This window comes from Spinacia oleracea, chromosome 5 (genome assembly GCF_020520425.1).
Source record: "Spinacia oleracea cultivar Varoflay chromosome 5, BTI_SOV_V1, whole genome shotgun sequence".
NCBI classification, from domain to species: domain Eukaryota; kingdom Viridiplantae; phylum Streptophyta; class Magnoliopsida; order Caryophyllales; family Amaranthaceae; genus Spinacia; species Spinacia oleracea.
The window spans coordinates 1736572-1758188 of record NC_079491.1 but is presented as its reverse complement, the minus strand read 5'-3'; the positions used below and the strand labels follow the sequence as shown (position 1 = coordinate 1758188).

Below are 21617 nucleotides of genomic sequence, written 5' to 3'. Positions count from 1 at the left end.
ATTTGCTCAAATAGGTAGGCATAGACTATTTTGAGCATATTCAAAAAATTCCTACCTATTCTTATCAAAATTAGAAATCAAACAAGATGAAGCTAGACTAGAAAAATCAAGTCCAGAAAATACTATATCTTCTTTTTTCCATTGTAAGCTGAATTTGAGTAATACACTTACATTTTCCACATCTATAAATCTATAATCCTAGATTCGACATCACAATAATTCTAATATCTAAACTATAACACGTACTAATTATAAGCATACATATGAAAGTAATAAATGAAACGAAGTAAGTATGAAGTAATACATTATGATACATAGTACTCCGTACTTACATTTCAGACATCTCAACGTTAGAGCTGTCAAAAACTGACCTGTCCTGAATCGAGTCTCAAGAGTCACCCCTAAACTTTATTGTTTATGACTTTTGGCAAAGAACAAGATAGAAGTATTGTATATCCCTTGTTTGAAGGTAACTAAGTAAGTCATAAGTTGGGTATGTTGATTTCTCAATATAATGAATGTTGCATAGATTAGATCATATCCATCCAACTTCATAAATTTATTGACTTCTATTGATGGTTACTTGACTAGTTGACTTATTAATTACTTTTATTTTACTGATAGAGATTGAAGATCGGTGAACACAATAAGTTACATGTTCAAATTATCCTTTTGCCATGCATTTTGTATTTCATTCGGACAAAATAATAACGCCACCCGTACAAAATTGCTCTTGTTTAGTATCATATTAATTACTTTAATTTAAATTAAAAACTAAAATATAAGGAATTTGAGATATCACGCAACTAGAAATTATGCATTATGGGCTAAAATTTCAAATTGTGAGTCAATTTATAGAAAAAATTATCTCTTTATGAAGCATGCGAGAGAGATGTGTGTTTTGAATTGTCAATCAAGACTCTAATGCAACATCATCATCATTCATGCATGTCCAAGAATTTCCTAACCTAGGAGGAATTTCAAACTAAAAGAATTTAATTGCATTTTCACCTTAAAGTTCATACAAAAAAGACGGATTAAAAGACCAAATGGTCATGCATACAAATAAAATATATATGTAAATCCACATATTTTGAGAAAAGTCATAAAGTGATATAGTAAATGTACAATAAAAATAATTTCGATTTCTCATAAAAATAATAATTATTATGTCTCTTAAAACATATCTTATACTGCATCGCTTCTAAATTGACTAGAACTGTGGTTTTCGATTAATCATAGATGTCACGTGTTTGATTATTAATCTCCCCCCGTGTAAAGAGAACAAATGGTATTATTAATTTGATAAAAGGTTACAAAGTCAAGCGGTCAAACCATGAAGAGTAAACCTTTGTAAACAAAAATTCTATTGACAAATCGAAATGTCATCACAAGTCAATGATGCTTGTGGAAGTTCGAATGACTTGTTGTATTGTAATATTGGGTGTTTGAAATTTCACTCATGTTCTAATATAATTGTTGAACTAGATGAGAATCATATCCAGTAACCCGACTCAAGTATCCGAAACGTATTCGTCAAAAAATAAAAATAAATTATACTCGTAATAGTTTTTCGTTCACAAATTCTTATATGTAACGCGTCATATATGTTTAGTATCACCAAACACAAGCATGTACTACATCTCGACCATTCATTGTTATCGGAAAGTCAATCAAGCAGCAGATTTCTTGACAGCGAAAAAAAGCTCTTATCCAAACGTATCCTTATGGTTTGCGTCTTTAGATACTTCCCTCTCCTTTATCATCCTGAGTTAAGTTGGCTCTATCAAAGGGGTTAACCGTTAACCTGGTTTTTTTTCTTTATGAAAAAGGTTTAAAAAACAAAAAAAAGACAAACAAGCATGTACTATATCACAACTCCAAACTTGTAATAATGCTTTGTGGTAAAGAGAAGGTACATAAAGCTTCCTTGACATGTTTTTACCAGACTCGTAAACAGGAGAAATGCAGTAATAATGATTCTATATAACCTACAAAATTATGATTTGCAAACTAATTTGTATACAAGAAATTATCTTCATGTAGTTCACAAAATTAACTCCTAATCTTATCATCACATCAACTACTCCGTACATCGTAACATCAGCGTTGTTGCTTCTTTTTCGTTTCCAAACAAGCTTGATTTCTTTGGAAGTTCAGCACAGCCCAAACTAAATGCCGAAGACCAATCTCAGGCCAAAGCGCGGTGGGGTTATACAGAATAGAGTTTGCACTCTGCCACAGAAGAAAATTACTCAAGCGGTTTTCACCAGAAGTCCTTACCACTATATCAGGATTCGGAGCAACTCTCATATACATATGCTTCTCAACATCCATCACACTTATCGACTTTTTGGTTAAACTATTAAGTTCATCCCATTTTTCTACACAAGATTGTTCAACAGCATTCACAATCTCATTCGTAGAAGTGTACGCAATACAAATTGACAGCACGGCTTTGGAGTTACCAGCAGTAACTTCCATAGCCTTTTCAGCAGCTAACCTTACTGAGTCATCTAGTAACTTTAAGTCCCCAACAAAGTAAACTCTAACTCCATGTTGGTTAACAATACTATCCTCTTTAATCAAGCTTTCTATTTTCTCCCGTATAAGCTCCATTAAAGACTTAACTTCTTCAGGCCGTCTTTTGAAATTATCAATACTAAAGGCGTATACAGTTATGTATTTTACCTCGAGTTCATAGCAGTACTTAAGCATGGATGTTAGAGCAGTAAACCCTAAGTTATGGCCTGTTCCTTCCTCTAATTTGTTTTTCTTGGAATATCTTCGGTTTCCATCCATAATGAAAGCTATATGATCAGGGATTGGTCCCATAGAAAGAATACCGAATAATAATCTCCGTGCAATATTGCCCAAGTTACTTGTTAACATGTTCTGGTTTTCTTTGTTCCCCATCAAACCAAATATTTGAGTTCTGCAATATATCATAATAATATGAACTTCTTAACATGGGGAACAGTCATTAACAAGAACAGATTGATGATTACAGAATTAGGTTAGCACTTAGCACCATATTCATAGAATAAAGAAAGTCAGACAAAGTCATAAAAAGTACATTTCAAGCAAAACCCTGAAAAGGCATTCAAAAATCATGACAATTGTTCTTGTCAAGTGTCATGTTTTGAAAAATGATGCCTCTTTTTTTCCAGATGGTCTTTTGAGGAAAATCATGCTTACTTGGTTGATTAGGTTTTCTTGGAATATATTCTATCCACACTATATCCATGTCATCTAGGTCTCTAGCTAGGTGGAGGTTAATCATTTCCCCCCCTTTTCACGGGGTCTTACGGAAGATTCAAAAAATCAAATTGACTTGTCTCTCCATTCCATTGACAGGGATTCACTTTTTTAAGTATGAGCTAGCTCGAACTTCAGTTCACCTTCGTCAGTTTGATGGGTATTGATGACAAGTTCAATTAACTTTCTTGTTGAAATAATATCCCAATAACACTATTGTGCAAACATTTGTTTATACTCCGTAAAAACTACAACTTTGACCCTCAATTTCCCCCTTCTTTCATTACTGCATCCAACTTTTACTACAACAGTCAAACATTCAAACAACCTTAACACAACCTACACATATGATCAAAGTGGAACTTTTCCGATATTCATATACTTCGCGCACCTGCATTATTATACCAATAGTACCTATAATTCCCTTACACTAAACAGGATGATCAACGTAAGTGATACTCCGGAGTAGAATATATGTAATTATTCTTGTATAAATTTTGTAATCTCCTATATTAGGTTAGCATATATGACGTTGTAATTAGTCAATAACGTCTCCTAAACAAAGAATGTCTACATGGATTTAAATTACCACACAATGCCAGAATACGAATTCGCCACAATAAGAGTTCATTCAACCCAATCAATAGCTCAATCAAGAAGAAAATTCATGTTTAAGGAAGTAAAAGGTCAGAATTGATTGCAACACGAAAGATATTGATTCGAATTTAGATTGAATTATAGTGCTGTAACAACATCACTGCCAATAACAAACAGACTAACCTTTCTCTGTCAACTTTTCCTGATCTTCACTTATGCAGTATTGCCCAACTCTTAATTCTTCAGGAATTCAGATACCGATTTGGATACTAAAATTGACAACAATCTAAAATAAGAAAATTGAAAAACTGAAGGTATTGATGATCCTAGAAATATCAAAAAAAATTAAGCTAAACTTGAAGATTCAAATGCTACACTACTCACGAATTTAACATGTTGCATCATAAGTTCAGCACTAACATTTTAAGAGTATTCAATCGAATTTCTAAAATTAATCAATAACCAATCGAATCAAACCCAATTAATCCAATAATAATGTCTATAAATTAAGCAACTAATCAGGATATTAAATTGGGGATAATGAAGTAAATATCAAAGAGTTAAGCATACACAAAGGAGTGAGTGGAAGGTGATTCACCTCGAAGCCCGAGTTGGGTCAATGGCTGAGCGACGAATGGAGGAAGACGAGTTCAATGTTGGTATTGACTGAGTTTGTTGATTTGAAGAGTCAATTTGACATAAGGGAGATCAAATGGGAGGTTTAATCGAAGGTGATGAATGAGGAGAGAGAAAATAGTGTTAATGGGTTTGAGAAGAGAGATTTTGTGGAATTTTGGGAGATGGGAAAGTGGCAATGTGCTATCCTGTAATCGCAATTAGGGTGCGTAACGGGAAATGATAAATCCAAGGAAAAATTTCACTTATTCCAAGGAAATCAACTTTAAAAAAATGTGAATTTCCTTGGAAAAAGTAAAATTTTCCTTGGATTTATCACTTCCCGTGCGTAGTAATGGCGACAAATTTGATATGTTTAACATTAGACTCAACAAGTTACTAATGATGTACTGTATTGGCTTAGTGGTTAAGACTAAGGTCAGTGTACGATAAATATCAGATTCGAATCTCCCACCCTCAATAGGACATATAGTTTCTGGTTTGAGTATAAGAATTCGAAAGTAAAATGAACAATTTATCATCACAAGCAACTAAATTACTATTTGCACAAAGTTTTAGGTGATAAGATTATTCGATTATCAATTGCTATTTTATTGAAAAAGTAGATGTAATACGAGTTAGTGAGGTATTTTTTTAAAATTGAATGAGAGGGGTATGAAAACTGTAAAAAAATTAGTGAGAAGAGAGACAACATAATAATTACGGGGTCATTTCTAATTTAGAAGTATAACAATTAATCTGGGGACAGACGAAAAAAGAAAGTGTAAACTAATCTGGGATGGAGAGAGTAATACATTTGAACCCTTACTAATCGAAATTTGACCCGTGGCTTTTGATTTTACATGCGAGAGTATGATGCACACATGCTACTCAGCAAAGAACATAGGGTAGTTGAATACTCTTGAGAACATTCCCTCCATAATTTTGTGATGATGTAACCGTAAGTTATGCTAAAAACATAGTATGATAAAATAAAAATAAAAATAAGCAAGTGAATGAGAGATCATACATAATTTAAGGATTTCTTCGTTTCAAAAATTCAACCCATTGAAAACAAATACGACATAAAACTTTAAAGAACTCGTTCAAAACTAATCTGAATTTTATACATTTTAATGCTGGAGATCAAGCGGTAGTAGAAGATTGTGAGGTAAGTTGTACCCAAACAAACTCCTCTTTGTAAGCCGGACTTCCTTCGCAAGAGTCTGCACAAGTGTACACCACCATCGTCGCCCAGTCCAGCGAGTTGACATCGTTGTCCACACCAAAGTAGTAAAGCAATTGTGGCAAGATCTACAAACATTACATAAAGCACCCGAAATTTATGAAATAAATACTAGATAGATGGCTAGAAGAAATTGTAGCGAGCATGATGATGATCTTTTAGTTGGGTCTGTTCGGTATCACTTTCAGTTTCCAGTTTTTTGTTTTGTAAGTCAAATGAAATTGTGGCAAGCATGCTAATCTCTAGGTTTTGAATCATTAACTAAAACATAGTCATACCTATAATAACATGTTGATTTTGAAAACTGACAACAAAAAAATGGAAACCACATTTTGTGGTTTTTCATATTTTGGTTTTCAGTTTTGTAAAAAACAGAAAATTGGAAACAAAAAACGATAACGAACAAGTTAGTGAATTTTAACAAACCTGAAACTCAAAAGTCATCGTGCCGCCACATGAAGAGCACTTCGGTATATCAGCCTTAGATGGTCGGCCACTTGATGTAGGCCAAAGAGGCTTAGCCCTTTCATCTCTAGAGTACCTGTTTTGGCAATTCGGAAAAAGAAATTTTGTTATATCAATCATTTGAACCAACCACTAATGAATATAAACACTATAAAGCCATTTGAGAATGTGATTTTTCGAAAGCTTCATAGAGAGGAAAATTGAAACACCTAATGTCACAGAGCGATGAATGATTCAACATTACAATGCAGTTTAGAAAATCGGGTCTTCGTTACACTTGAGTCAATAAAATATGCAACGAGTCTCTAGAAATACAAACAAAACAAGTCTACAGTTTAATAAGCTACTAACAAACCCACACCAGGTGCCTGAAATGACAAAAATGGACAGCATGAATTGGACCTTTTCCCCAACAGTTTCCAAGTACATCTACCTTTTCAGGGGGTTGTGTTACACGAAAGTTAAGGACAGATTTGCCATTTAACTTATTCATGAGCAACCAAATCACACTACAAAGGTTACCCATTTTGCTTTAATCATTATCAATCAAATTACACCAGAACAAAAACTAAAAGTAACTGATTCAAAGCAAGAAAGGCTACAGATTCCCAAAATAAATATAGGCTACTGTATTGCCCCTACGACTCTACGTGTACAGCACAAGGTGAATTGGGTTCTATGAGGAACCTTCAGAGATGAGAGATATGCTACACATGAGGGGTAACACAGAAAGAACAGGATAAAACCATAAAGGTGATGGCTTATATGTAAGGTTACAACTGTGTACTATGATATTCCAGAAAAGACAAAATAACAATTTATTGTGTATTTAATTATTTAAGACTTTCACTATAGCCTTGAGCCTTGCCCCAGCGTAAAACGGAAGATTTAAATTCCCCAAACGACCCCCTGACCTCAGGTACAGCATTATAAATTTATAATTGTTACGTAGTACTTCGTTAGAAGCAGAAAAAGGAAAGAAGAGCTGACTATAAAGTGATTCAAGTCTCTAATAGTCAGAAAACATAACAGGATTAGTTGTCATGCGGTCTCAACCCCCATTATTACGGATTTACGGATGTGGCATATGGGGAAATCTAATCTAAACCACTTCTATGTTGAGAAAAATGATGATTTTTTCCGGGTGAAGTGCAGGACATATGCTCATGACATACATAAATTCACTAAAGTGAAACAATATCACAAAGCTAGTCAGATTAACAGAATTTTTTCCTCTTAGAGTTATTCGGCTTATTCCTGCTGACTAAAGCTACATGCATGTATTAGTGGACCGAATTGTAAATCCTGTGTTCTATAACATTCATAACATAGGAAATGAAAACTATTAAAGGAAACCTAATTTACTGTGATGTTTCCTATCTATACTTTTAACCAATAAGCATTTAGTAATCTAAGATTCTAAGCTAGCCCGAAATCCCAAACCTACATCAGTTAGACTCACCTTCAGTTTCCTCAAAAGTACCTGACACGTACTTTCTCCGTGCTTTAATACTTGCACCATTTTATCTTCTACACTACTCACACTTTTCTTTGATTATATTTTGTGATTTATAAGATAGTCATATAGGATTTTGATAGATTCATCTCGATATAAACTTTAAAAATATAAACTTTTTTATTCACTTTTACTGAGATGATTAAAGATATTGATGCTCAAAGTTATGCATTAGTAAACGTGAAATTCCAAATGGTGCAAGTAAAAAAGAATGGAGAAAGTATATGTTATGTTCTTCCATGGTTTCCTATTATCTCTTAAACATAGTACTCAAATATCCACATCTAGGTATCAGCTAAGTATCCGATATGGGCATGGCAAGTTACATTAGCAAATCAAATTAACAGAAGTCCAAACATGGAATAAGCTCATCATGACCTAATCCAATCCAACCCAACTCATATCCTCGTAGCAATCTACTGAAAACAAGTAGCATAAATGATGACAAATAACACAATTTCCAGAATATCTAATTTCCAACTTGAAACCTTACTTTAGTTCTTCATCAAGAAGTTCAGAAAACCATAATACGTAGTACAACTGTAAAACACTCAAACGTGCACAGTAGTAACTTCACTACGTACTAAAACTAAATGTCTGATTACCTCAATACTTGTTCAGGGGCTTTAGCAAGATGCAGTTGAAATGTTGCCCAACTTCGTCGATCATCATCACCCTGTTCAGACATGGAATAAGCTCATCAGGAAACCAGTAGAAAATTTTAACCACTCCAGGTAAACAACCACCACCTAAGTAGGAACCACACAACATGAACTCACACCTCAAAACTGTCCATGAGTGAGTTGACTGTTTCATCCATTCGTTTACTGACCAATGAATCAGAATTTTCATCAGCATCCGAAGATGAAAGTTCTTCATCTCCGACTATTATCTCAAACTCAGGCCAAAGAGCTTTGCTTGCAGCTGTTCACAACAAACAGGAAATTCAATATACAAACCCAAATATAATGGTACACAGTGATCACGATTAAGGGAGTAAATTAAAAAAAAAAATACACACACAAAAAGATAATCCCATAACCCTCCCTCCTGGGCTCTACCCATGCATGCATCATCTATTTGCCTTGGTTCGGCAACCTTACCCACCCCCCTATGGCCCTTACCTCTATCCCCTTCTACTCTTCTATTATTGTTTAATTTTATCATATCCTTTTCTTTATTTCTCTAGTAGTATATGCATTCCTTTTAGTGTAGTAGTTTTTATCTGAATCAGCTTTTCAGGATGTTGGTCAGACACGGATTTAAGTGTCACGTCCGACACTGGTGTTGGAGGTCCGACACTCTAATCCAAAAAAATCCAGACACGGCGACACGGTCAAAGGAGTGCCTTGACTAGTTCTTTAGACATGGCTATCATATAAAGTGTCGGAAAAAATTCCCGCCCCATAATTCCCAACTCCTCCCAGACTCCCACCATTAATTCAATTTGAAGCAAGAAATCACATGATTAATACTAGAAGCATAGTCTGATACATAGCATTTAAGACGTTGAAGATCAGACTTCAGAGCTTCAACACAGGCACACAGCAGTGTCAGACTTCAAGACAGTCTTGTAATCTTATACTAACACGCAGCAAGGTTAGTTGCATTTTCAATAAATTCAACAAACTACACTACACTAAACTAAACAGAATTCCATGGATTAACAACTTTTCCTTACTTTAAAGGCACAAAATCATACAGCGACCCACATGGGGCGACAGATTAACCATTTAATATCACTTCCTAAATCAAGCCAAGCATGCTCTTTTTTGCGATTACGTATGATGATTAACTAACCTGTGATAATCTCATTTGAAGAGCCATCATCAATACAGCTACCATCACATGACTTGGAAGAAACACTTAATTGTTGACATTTGGTTTTATGATTTGCACGCCAATGCAATACCTACACACAGAAAAAGTAAATAATTAGCAATAGTTGGCTTAAAAAGTCACTCAATTTCTGAAGAGATTAAGTTGCAATTGCCTGGTGTTTCTCAGAGCAGTAACGGGCCGTTTTGCAGCTGCTACATGCTTTATCTCCCTTCCATGAGCCACACCAAGCACAAAGGGGAGCTAAACAACACAAGTGACAATCAGAGGGAAATTAACTAACTTGAAACAGAACATCTAAAGAATGTATAAAATGAGATTCTTTATTTTGGAATTTGTAAACAGCTGGTCAATTTACAATGCATGAGCAATATTATGACATGCTGCAGAGATAAGCTACTATCCCATATTCCCTTTTTCTCAGCCATGATCAGCACTTCAGCAGCATCTCTTTGAATTTATCCTTAAGGTAACGTCTAACATTATCCTACACCTAGTACTCAATTAAGAGCGTGTTTGGATGCCAATATACATATTCTATTGTACTTAAACAACTTCTATTGTGCCTAAAAATTTGAAAAAACTTCACAGCTAGAGCCCTGACCATATAATTTCAGTTATTTTTTTAATTAATTTTTGGCAAACAAAAAATATTTCCAGTATTTAAGGTATAGCAGAAGCACTAATAGTCAACCAGTAGTCTCAAAATAGATATTGGTTTACGTGACTCACCAATACATATAATCAAATTTAATTGCAGACATATAGTAATACAGACTTGGCCTCTGAGGGCCTGTTCTTTCATAAATTCATTTCAGATAAGAACCAGTAAGAGGACAGAAGTTTATATAAGTTCAAATAAGGACAACGGATCAACAAGTTTTTTTACAACTAAAATGAGATCAGATAAGTTCAAAGTAAATTCAGACAAGAGCCACACAGTTCAGATAGGAACTACCAAGACTAAAGGATTTCATTGATTCATTGATTCAATCAACCCAATCACGAAGGCTAGTTTGAATTTATTTTTTTACCTTCACAAAATTCAAATATAATTTTGTACCCCAATTTGTTAAGAATGAAATATCTCCACTATTATATTCATCCAACATGTTCTTTTTTCGCTATCAGTATACATAGAGGGAGAAGGCGGGAATGTTAATCTTCCATTTTGAAGCCGATAGGCGTCATGCAGTCATACACAATCCACAAATTCCAAGTGGATTGAAGATTGACATATTTACAACCACAAGAAAACTTTCAAAAAAAAAAACATAATCCAGTACCTCCAGTTCCTAAAAGTATGGCATTCCCATCTTTTGACGCCTCACTTGAGTAAAAGGAATTCGTAAGCGGGAGTTGGCAGCGGAAGACCTTCACACTAGAAATAAACATTGGAGTTGCCCAAACTTAGCGATAAAAAGATAACAAAAGAATCTTATATATCAATGTAGTGGAAATTTACAAGAGTTTTTGTTAAAGCGACAGACAATGCACAAGTTTAAAAGACACTAAGGATGTAGGATAAGAGAATTCGCTTATCGACTCACTCGTTCCTCTATGCGAGGGGGAAGGCCTCAAAGAAGGCAATTGAAGATTTTAACTAAGTGCAAAAGGTATTATGGACAACTGGGCATGATGGAGGTTCATCGGCAAGTAGATTAACTGAAAGTCACTTTTTCTCCAAAACGTAGCCTCAGTGGCGTAAATTCCTTTTTTTATGCCTCTAATTCTTCAGAAGAAGGGAAATGCGGTTTAGTTGGAGAATTGGGTAGGAGAATGGTGTTTCCTTGGTTAATTTTGGCTGATTTGGGTGACCTTTACTGAAGGATGAAGGAGTAGAAACAATATTTCTGTTATTGTGATATCTGTATGTGTTGAGTTTTACCCTTGAGAATATGCCGCCTTTTGAAGCATAGTTTACTAGTAGAAAAAAGTAGCCAGTGGGGTTGAGGGTTGACGTATACTTAATAGAGCAATGATAACTAGTCTGGAGCATAGTATCTATTCGATATTAGTTGTTTTCTTAACCCTTGGAATATTTAATCACTCACCCATCTAAAGTTGAGTGCATGAACAAATGAAGACGGTGCCAGACCTTTTAGGTTCCTTCATTATAGGGTGTGGTGGCGAATGATGATAATACCATATATTATTCAGATAACAGGGACTAGTCTTCTCTACAAGAGCAAAATGTTCAGCTTGGTTGCAAAATTGAAGGGCTTTGAGGAATGAGTATACAGCTCAAGCAATTGGATACCAAGAAATAAACAACATTTCTTAAAGGATTCAGGAACCCCAAAAGAGTGTGTTTGAAACCAACACAGAACAAGACTCAATAGGACAGCAAGGAAACCTCTTCTGCAGATCGAGGAGAAGGAAGCAGTCACAAAATAGTTGAAGCTTAAAAATTTTGGACAGAATATGCAAAACAAAAGGGCATAAGTGGCTGACGTGGAGAAATTCCTAGTTTGTTGTAGACTCTCTGGTAAATTTTCTGCCAATGTTATGTTGATTTAGGGCTATTGTTTAGTGATTGAGAGGTGAGTACGGTGGGTACGACAAGTTTTGAGAGGAGCATTTCCTTGTACATGAGTATGCAGATTACACACTATTATTGCAAGTAGATTGATTATTTTTCCAAGCTGGACGAACACAATGCTCTCAATTCTTTTCCCAAAAGAAAATAAAACAGCAATTATAATTTTTGAAAGAAAAAGCTGTTTAGAAGGGGGGAAATTTCCAAAATGTATGAAACCAGAAAATACCTTCTAGATGGCTTTTGTGGGCCACGTTTCCATTGCTCATGTTGGTCTCTCAGAAGACATGTCATTGAAAGGCACATGAACACATATAAAGTTCGATGGAATGCGGATTCCTTCTCTGCGATCGGAGCATAAACCTGTAATTGCACCACAAAGAAACAGATTAGAACAAAGCATAATCAATGTTGTATATATAGCAGCAAGCCTAATCTATGTCCTTCTGAAAAGTAGGAAAAGGCTCCACATCTGAAATCGAATATGAACACCACAAACCTGAAGTAAGAATTGCAGAGGTTCCCCACACATATCACAGAGACAAGACTTTCCTGTTGGTAGATTGACAGGATCCAGCCACGCCTGCGAGTGAGTATGTAAATTTGATCAGATAAAAAGCATAATACGAAAAAGAGCACGTAAAAAAATGGGAGTTCAAAAGAGCTAGCTGGCACACCGGAACTCCTCCCGCCTTGCAAGGAAACATTTGACGAAGAAGCGGTTGGCTACTCTTTTCAACAAAACCAAGCTTTACGGGAACTTGATCTTCATCATCATCCTCATCAAAATCACTCATATTATCAGTAATTCTTTGCACTTCCTCAACAGAAGCCGAAATTCCACCACTTTCCAACTCTTCTAAATGCATTTTTACCTTTGATTTCTGCAACAACAAAAAAAAAAAAAAATCACAAACATCAATGACTACTACTTATATCCAAGTTCCCAAAGAATATCAAACCATCATACGTGAGTAAGTGACATCTAATTGGTATACTTTTTGGGTATGATTTGATATAAGAGTTCAAATTTAATTGCCTTTTGAACCCTTAACCCTTCTACAACAAGATTCAATAAAATGAATTGCTTGTTAGACAACATAGTTCTCGGCGACTAAATTGAACCGTTGCAGGAGAAAACTTAATACAAGAAAAGGCTAAAATCATAATCACAGTAAAACTCAAACTCAAGACCCAGAGATTAATTCCAACAACCAGAAATTCTCACAAATTTAAATCACCAATACAGAGGAAATTAACTGAAGCTCGCATGAGCAGTACCTGCAATTTCAATAGTGGGCGAAAAATTAGGGCAATTGATTTAGGGTTGTGTCCTTGTAATTATAGCCCGCTTTGCAATTATGTAGCAACCAAAATTCAGGAGGATATATTCATTCACAGTAATGAAAGTATTATCACAAGAGAATAAATCAAAAGAGACGCCTACAGCACGGGAGTGAATCAACCTAAATACTCAAAGCTTTGAATTTAATATTAACGAATTGAGGTAATTGGGGAAAAAACCCTAATTCATAAAATTCATCCAATACTAAGAAAAATAGCCTACAATTTCAGCATAATCAACTCATGATGCTCAACTATTAAAGTAAAATTATACAGAATCAACCTAAATACCCAAAGCTTTGAATTGAATACTAACGAATTGATGCAATTGGGCAAAAAAAAACCTAATTCATAAAATTCATCCAATACTAGGAAACATAGCCTACAATATCAGCATAATCAATTCATGATGCTCAACTATATAAAGTAAAATTATAGAGAATCAACCTAAATACCTAAAGCTTTGAATTTAATACTAACGAAACGAAGGAATCGGGGAAAAACCCTAGTTCATAAAATTCATCCAGTACTGAGAAAAATAGCCTACAATTTTCAGCATAATCAACTCATGATGCTCAACTATTTAAAGGAAAATCAAATTTAAAGACGAACTTAAATAGGAAAATTGTAAACCATTATAAACAAACCTTGACGAAAGAGGAGAGCGAGAAGATGACAATGGAGTAGCAGGCTGTGAAGGACTGTGTTTATTTTTCTTTTTGTTCAAGTCGAATATGAAAAGGCGGTTGTGAATAAACACGAGAATAGTGTTGTGTATTTTATTTATATAGTATCGGATATATTTTGTATACGGGATATAATAATTAGGGTTTTAGCCTCGAATTCATGACTTCGAATGCGTTAACATAGAGTTTAATGCAACTTATGACTCTAAAACTATTAAAAAGGAGAAAAATAACACATTAGGATAAAATTCCTTTAATTTATTTATTTATTAAATAAAATTATACGTAGTATATCTTTTCTAAAAAAAATATTTAGATCAAACATAAAAATTAATAGAGAAAAGAATCGAAAAAAAATGATTCGCTTTCCTTTAGCTAATCAAATAAAGTTTTACGTAAATAATGTAAATTACTCAAAAATTAGCCTATCAATTGTTGATTAACGAATTTTATTCATACTATTGCGGCTTAAATGATACGGCCAGTGAGTAATCTTAAAATACATGGGTCTGTTTTGATTTTTTATTATCCGTTTTTTTCTAATTATAATGTGGATGGTTCATTTGCAGTTGCAACAGTTCAATGGGTCAAATAAATTATTTGCTAGTATTTTAGATTATCAATTAGCGATTGTGTTTATATGCATTTTCTTTTTGCTAACATATATATATTTCCTCCATTTTTTTTACTTGCACATTTTTTCGTTTAGAGAACTTGCACAATTTCCTTTATGATATATTTTCATATGTTTTTGGTGTGTTTGCATAATAAATATCCATTTCATCCTTAATTACATTTCAAATTTACCATTGTTACTTAACTTTTTTCCTCTTTTCTGTTTTTTTATCATATGGGTCATTTTGATGTTTGTAACTTTTCTTATTTTTTATGTCCAACCCAAATGGCGCAAGTACAAAAAAACGGATGCAGTATACGATTCTCAATTGAATATTTTTTAAAGATAATTCATATTAAAGAAAATCAGGTGGGACTCCAACAAATTGGACTTTCCTAATCGGCAAAGGATCTATGTATTTTTTCGCTAATATCTCTTACCAACAACTTGGTCTTGTATAGTGTAACGCCCCGACCTCTAAATCACTTATTAAAGCATAATTAGCAGCGGAATTAACCTAATTTGGTCGGGACATTACCTGCCGTAATTCCCTCTTGGAAATTACAAGGCAACATCATACATAAGCCATAAAAACCTCCAAATTAATATAATAATCATTTATATTCCCAAAATACAAGTACATAAATTACTAAAAGTCTTTAAATTAAACTATTATAAACATCAAGCATAAACTAGGTGAAAAATATAAAAGTGAAATTCCTCGCCTCTACGCGTTTCCATCGATTCCCGCAGTACCTAAAACGGAAAACAAAACGGTGAGCCGAAGACTCAGTAACGACTACCCTAGCAACGTAAATTCATTTCAATTCATTTTATTTAATAACACAGGGAGAATAGAATAGGTAAAATATTTAATAAAATATCATATTTAATTCATTCATAAACTTTGCAATTTAACATACTAGTTGTCGGCAAGTACGAACCGTGAAGGAATTCTCCACTGGGCCTGGGCCCTGAGCCTGGGCTCATCATCGTAACATGGGCCTGGGCCCTGAGCCTGGGCTCATAAACCATGGGAGCCTGGGCTCGTAATCCATGGGTGGACAGGTGTCCGTGGTGCATGCATGACCGGTAGATAGGAAGATGGTAGTTTATATACCGCCAGACAAACCAGGTCTTTCACTTTCATTTATCATGTTTTGAATAATTTTACCAAGCCTTGGCTTGTATTTCAGTTCGAAATAACATAACTCATTTAGCTCATAAAACATCATTTTGATCCTGGATCAATAAACATATTATTTCTTTCAAAGCATTGCATAAACATAATTTTATGAGAAAACTCAATCAAATCATATTATAATAAACAATTCAAACAAATCATATTTCATCCCACAATCCATAAAACACATCAAAACATTTAATTCATAAATTCAATCATAACGTCATAATTTCATAAATCATATTTATAAGGGGATTGCGGGTACTAGCAATAGCTGTTACCTCAACCGTAGTTTTTATACTTCCTGTCTGATGGATCGTCCTTCCTGAGCCCCGAGTCCAATTTCTTTCAAAATATCGAATTATTAAATTAGTAACTAAGACGATAAATAATTTAAAATCAACATTTTATAAATAATAAATTTTAAGTAGTGATGTTATAAATAACGAATTTCGATAAAAATATAATTTCATAAACTTAAAGAAAATATTGTTTTTGATCGAAATTTCAAAAAAATTTAAATTTATAATTCATAAATCAATTCACATGAGAATTATTTAAATTCCATTTTTGATAATTAAAACTAGTAGCTTATTTTAGGAAAGTCGATAATTAAACTTGGAAATAGTGAACAATTTATTAGTAAATGAATAATAATTATATCATAAATTTTTTATTAAAATAAGTTACAAGATCTGAAATAGCAAACTAGTTCCTTACCAAAAGCCCAAACTAGAGTGGCCCAATTAACTTGTGGGTTTTAAGGAGAATAAAAACCAAGGACCAAATATTGGTTTTGGTTTTCTGGAAAGGAAAGCACGAGCAAAGGGGATGCAAGCAGAGAAGCACGAAAGAGAGGAGAGGAGAGGAGGGAGGGCGGCTGAGCTGGGCGGCGCAGCCACGCCAACCCGCGCCAGAGGCGACGGTGGAAGGTGATTTGCGGCGGAAGAGCACGAGGGGAGGAGGGAAGACACGAACAGGGGAGAAAACAGGGGAGGGGGCCGAGAAAGGAGAACACGAAAGGGAGGAGGAGAGGAAGGAAGCAGGCGATTGGGCGGTTTGGTGCTGCCGGATTGCGTCGTCTAAGGCGACAGTGGTGGTGGTTATTTCGCGGCGGCAGGATGACGGGAGAGAGGGAGGTTGTGCGTAAAGAAGAGGGGAGACAGGGGATTTGTGGGCTGGGTGGTTCATGGGATGCGGTGGCTGCGCAAACAAGAGGGGATGTGGAGTGTGGTGGCACGGCGGTGCCGGAGGATGAGTGCAGAGGAGAGCAAGGCAGGGGTGGGGTGCGAAAACTGGGAAGCAGGGGAGGTTGAGTGGGGGATTTGGGTCGGGTTCTTGCCGGCGATGAAGGTAGGTGGGATGAGTAATGGTGGTAGGGCGGTGGTGGTCGGCTAACGAAGCCGGGAGGTGGGGCGGTTAATGGTGGCAGTGGTTGTTGGTGGTGACTAATGGTGGTGGGAGATGGTTCGAATCAGAGAAACTGAGAAAATGAAATTGAAATTTGATTTTTGTTTTTTGGTTGGAATTTAGTTGAAATTGTGTCTGATTTGTAGAGTCAAGTAGAGTGAATGAGAAGGAAAATGGCTTGGAGATCAAGGCATGAATCAAGACTGAATTGAGGGAAGGAGAGGAATGAAGAGTTCACTTCATTCTTGCTGTGTACGTGGAGAGTAAAGAGAAGAAGAAAATTGGCATTTTGGCTTTGTAAGGGCATTTTCGTAATTTCACTTACTTAGGCAAGAATTCAGAAAATTGATCTCTATTTTTAGGAAACTAATTGGAATAGAAAATTTTAGTTAAAACCAAGTTTTAAAATAATTATTTATAAAAAAAAAATATCGTTAAAGAAAAATAAATTTAGTTTTCGAATGAGAACGTTCCGAAATTATTAAAAATCCGAAATAAATCACGGAATAATTTAGATTTTTAAAAAGTAGCTTAAGCTTGTAAAATTTGAAATTTAATCATAGAATCTGAAAATTAATAAATCGTGTAATAATATTAAAAATTCAAGCGAAATAAAACTTCGTTAATTAAAATAAAGTTTGAAATTAATATTTAAAACGATTTTAAGCTAAATAAAAAAAAAAAAAAAAAAAAAAATAATAATAATTAAGCATGATTAATCAAATTTAAAAACTTCGGGGTATTACACTCTTACCCCCTTAGAAAAAGTTTCGTCCTCGAAACTTGAAAATTAGATTTATAAAATGATTGTTGAAAATTGAAAACGCTCGAATAAAAGTATAATGTTTTATTTAAAACCAAGATCTCACAATTTCAATTCTGACAATGTCTAGCCTTCATTCCGCCATCATGTTTTAGAACTCCGCTTCAACTCGAGACCTAGAATCGAAGAGTAAAGAATACAAAAGGGGCAAAATTATATTGATCCTTAATCGTCATTAAGGTCAATTACATTCCGCCATCGTCTTTCGCATCTCCACTTTACTTCATAAAATAGGATCGAGGAGCAAAGAACATAAAAGGGGCAAATTGTTAGCTTAGACTAGGCTCCCATTTTACTTTGTGATATCTTGTTTGAAAATATTTTCTACCAAAATAGTAACTTTTAATGAAAAATTAAATTATAATTCTGAAAATATATGTATATGTAGTGAAAATAAATATTTATCAACCAATTTCAATACACGAATAATTTGTAAAAGTCATGTATTATATCAATCTCGTACTCTGAGCTCAGGAGAACTTCCATCGGAGGCGGCTTCCATTTATAACAATTAGATTACCAGTACAGTCATGTCAGCATAAACATAATCCACATCATAAGGACATAATTCATAAACTGAAAATTTTCATATTCAACATAAGCATAACATTCATAATCATTTGATTTAACACACGAGCATGATTGACCATAACATAATCATTTATAGAAAACATAGTCATTCATACATCATATCGTTCATGGGCGAATGATTAGAGACATTTCACTTTTATTTGCTATTGGCCTCTTTGTTGCAGGAATCTTGTCGTTGACTTTCGTTATTCGATTCGTTTTGATTTCGATATCCGCTCTTTTCTTCTACGTTGAACAACTTTGTTGACTACGTTCGTTTACAGGGGTTCGAGTCCAATCACGTTACAAGAATTACATTGTTAGACATGCGACTTCGTTATTTATCCTTAATATTTAAGTCATGTAAATCTCGTGTTTTGCGGATAACGATAAGCCATCAAGTGTGCCTTTAACAGAAACAATCTAGCTCCTAGAAAACTCAGTTCAGACTACCTGGTTCTATAGACATGCCATTTTGTCGATTTCCTATTCTCAATCCCATTGCGTTCCTCAATCATTCATAATTCCTTTCGAATTTCACAACATTCATTGATACCATCAACCTAATAGACGGACTAAATCTCGTTAACTTACCTTGATCCTCAAAGCTTTATGCAAACTCAGTTTCATGTTCCCACCATAAATCATAGATAACATCTTTACAATACCCTACATTCTCTAGTTTAACTTCCTTGATGGAGATTATCAAGCATTCTTTTAGATAAATACACAAAAATAATCCTATCAAAGATGCGGAAAGGTAAACCAAGAATACTATCAACCTAACTGACAGACTAATTCCTGATAATTTCTCTTGGTGTAATCCTTAGAATTTCATAAATTCAATTTCATCTTTTCACCATAAATCATATTCTTGCATAACTTTTAAAATTTCTAGCTTAGTTTCCTTAACATATCTGAATACACACTTAGGTAAAACAATCATTATGAAGGGTGCGGAAAAGTAACTCATAAATCAATCATAACTTCAACGCTTTAAACCTTGAATAACCTTAATTTAATTGGTGATTCGCCACTTATAAACATACAAACTCATGCTCTTTTGGTAATCTATCCTTTAACCTTATTGACAGACTAATTCTTGATAGCTTTATTTTGGTAAAATCCTCAAGATCTTATTCATGTATCAACTCAAATAGGTCCTTTATCATAACTTATGTTGGGTTCATAACTTTTCTTAATAACTCCTTAGCTTCCTTAATAGAGGCACAAGGCATACCAATCATCTTCTAGATAATAGACTTTAGTACTTATAAACATCAATGTATTCGTCATGACTAACACGGGGAGGTAACCCTAGAATCAATATCATTCATAACTTGAACACTTTAAATCTAAAATAACCTCAACTTAATTAGTGATCCATCACTCATGAAATACATCCTTGTACTCATCTTAATACTCTAACATTTATACCATCCTTTATGATTTCATAATCATGAAAATTCCTCAAAACAATTCATATCCACAAAATCTTTGTGTTCGCACCGTGCTTAACTTAACTTCTTTCAAGGAAACAATAAAGCTTAAACTTTTCCTAGTCTATCTAGGGTAGAAAATCATAACATGACATGTGACGACAAACATAAAATCAAGGGAAGTTCGATTCTAAAGCGAGAGAGAGCTAAATCAAAATAATATCAGCGTTGGCGTCATCTTCGTTTTTCATCATGTAAGCTCTTACATATGTTGACGGGCGTGATGGATTTAGCATTGTTGTTGTTTCGTTCATGATTGGTCGAGGTTATTGTTCCGATATTCGTTGGAGGTGGTTTAGGACAATCTTTAACGAAATAATCTTTTCCTCGACATAAATAACAAGTATTCGTTTTTCGCACGATATTCGCTTTCATTCGTCGAAAGTTTCGAGTAGTTGGTCCCTATGATTGATCTAGTCTTTTAAATTCCATCGAATTGGCTTGCGATCATAGATTGGTGGATTCGAAGGTGAAAACTTCTTAAATAGTGACACTTTTCCGTTCGCATTAGTAACTTTCGTTTGCCGAGAATCTTTGACTAATTCAGTTGACAACGTAGGTGCAGTTTCTTAATTGTTCCATCATCTCCTTGGGGTCTTCTATAGGTTGGTCGTCATAGAAATCATCATAGGAAACATCATTGTGGGAGACGTCATTGTGAATGTTGCGCTTTGATGTGAGCTTCGTTCGTGGCATCGTTGGTAAGTTCGATAATCGATATTTCGCATAACATATTCAATCAAGAAAACATCAATAACATAAGAAATGAATCCCTTTTATCCCGTGCGTTCCTACGCTCACACTCATTTCATTTTAACTTGACTTGATTTTAACATATTCTTTTTAACTTATTCCTTAAAACTCTTTGCTTAAAGCCTATTGAATTCTACTATGCGCAAAAACCCGTAAGGTTTAGCACTTATGGTCCAGAACCTTTGCTCTGAATACCAAACTGTAAACGCCCCGACCTCTAAATCACTTATTAAAGCATAATTAGCAGCGGAATTAACCTAATTTGGTCGGGACATTACCTGCCGTAATTCCCTCTTGGAAATTACAAGGCAACATCATACATAAGCCATAAAAACCTCCAAATTAATATAATAATCATTTATATTCCCAAAATACAAGTACATAAATTACTAAAAGTCTTTAAATTAAACTATTATAAACATCAAGCATAAACTAGGTGAAAAATATAAAAGTGAAATTCCTCGCCTCTACGCGTTTCCATCGATTCCCGCAGTACCTAAAACGGAAAACAAAACGGTGAGCCGAAGACTCAGTAACGACTACCCTAGCAACGTAAATTCATTTCAATTCATTTTATTTAATAACACAGGGAGAATAGAATAGGTAAAATATTTAATAAAATATCATATTTAATTCATTCATAAACTTTGCAATTTAA

General features: G+C 34.5%; 2 protein-coding genes and 1 long non-coding RNA gene across 3 annotated transcripts; all 3 read right to left on the bottom strand.

Moving 5' to 3' along the window:
• Positions 1-1849: 1849 nt before the first annotated feature.
• LOC110794320 (dehydrodolichyl diphosphate synthase CPT3) lies at positions 1850-4690 on the bottom strand. The gene is made up of 3 exons (XM_021999281.2): positions 4454-4690; positions 4039-4124; positions 1850-2935 (listed from the first exon to the last, which is right to left on the bottom strand). The coding sequence occupies exon 3, from the start codon at positions 2914-2916 to the stop codon at positions 2104-2106; it is 813 nt and encodes a 270-aa protein (XP_021854973.1). The 5' UTR covers positions 2917-2935; positions 4039-4124; positions 4454-4690; the 3' UTR covers positions 1850-2103.
• Positions 4691-5455: 765 nt separating this feature from the next.
• On the bottom strand, positions 5456-14218 carry LOC110794319 (uncharacterized). The gene is made up of 11 exons (XM_021999279.2): positions 14067-14218; positions 12753-12959; positions 12575-12658; positions 12305-12438; positions 10823-10917; positions 9691-9779; positions 9498-9609; positions 8479-8621; positions 8303-8373; positions 6143-6257; positions 5456-5784 (listed from the first exon to the last, which is right to left on the bottom strand). The coding sequence occupies exons 2-11, from the start codon at positions 12942-12944 to the stop codon at positions 5617-5619; spliced, it is 1203 nt and encodes a 400-aa protein (XP_021854971.1). The 5' UTR covers positions 12945-12959; positions 14067-14218; the 3' UTR covers positions 5456-5616.
• A 979-nt stretch (positions 14219-15197) lies between these two features.
• Positions 15198-16928, bottom strand: LOC130462006 (uncharacterized). The gene is made up of 3 exons (XR_008922100.1): positions 16625-16928; positions 16186-16249; positions 15198-15477 (listed from the first exon to the last, which is right to left on the bottom strand). It is a non-coding gene; the product is annotated as an uncharacterized lncRNA (long non-coding RNA).
• Between the last annotated feature and the right edge of the window lie 4689 nt (positions 16929-21617).

Coding starts and splice junctions, on each gene's coding strand:
- LOC110794320 (XM_021999281.2), bottom strand. CDS start 2,916: ATGGGGAACAAAGAAAACCAGAACATGTTAACAAGTAACTTGGGCAAT.
- LOC110794319 (XM_021999279.2), bottom strand. CDS start 12,944: ATGCATTTAGAAGAGTTGGAAAGTGGTGGAATTTCGGCTTCTGTTGAG. Junction 12,439..12,574: donor CTCTGCAATTCTTACTTCAG/GTTTGTGGTGTT, acceptor GTGCAATTACAG/GTTTATGCTCCGATCGCAGA. Junction 10,918..12,304: donor CCACAAAAGCCATCTAGAAG/GTATTTTCTGGT, acceptor GTTTATTTCTAG/TGTGAAGGTCTTCCGCTGCC.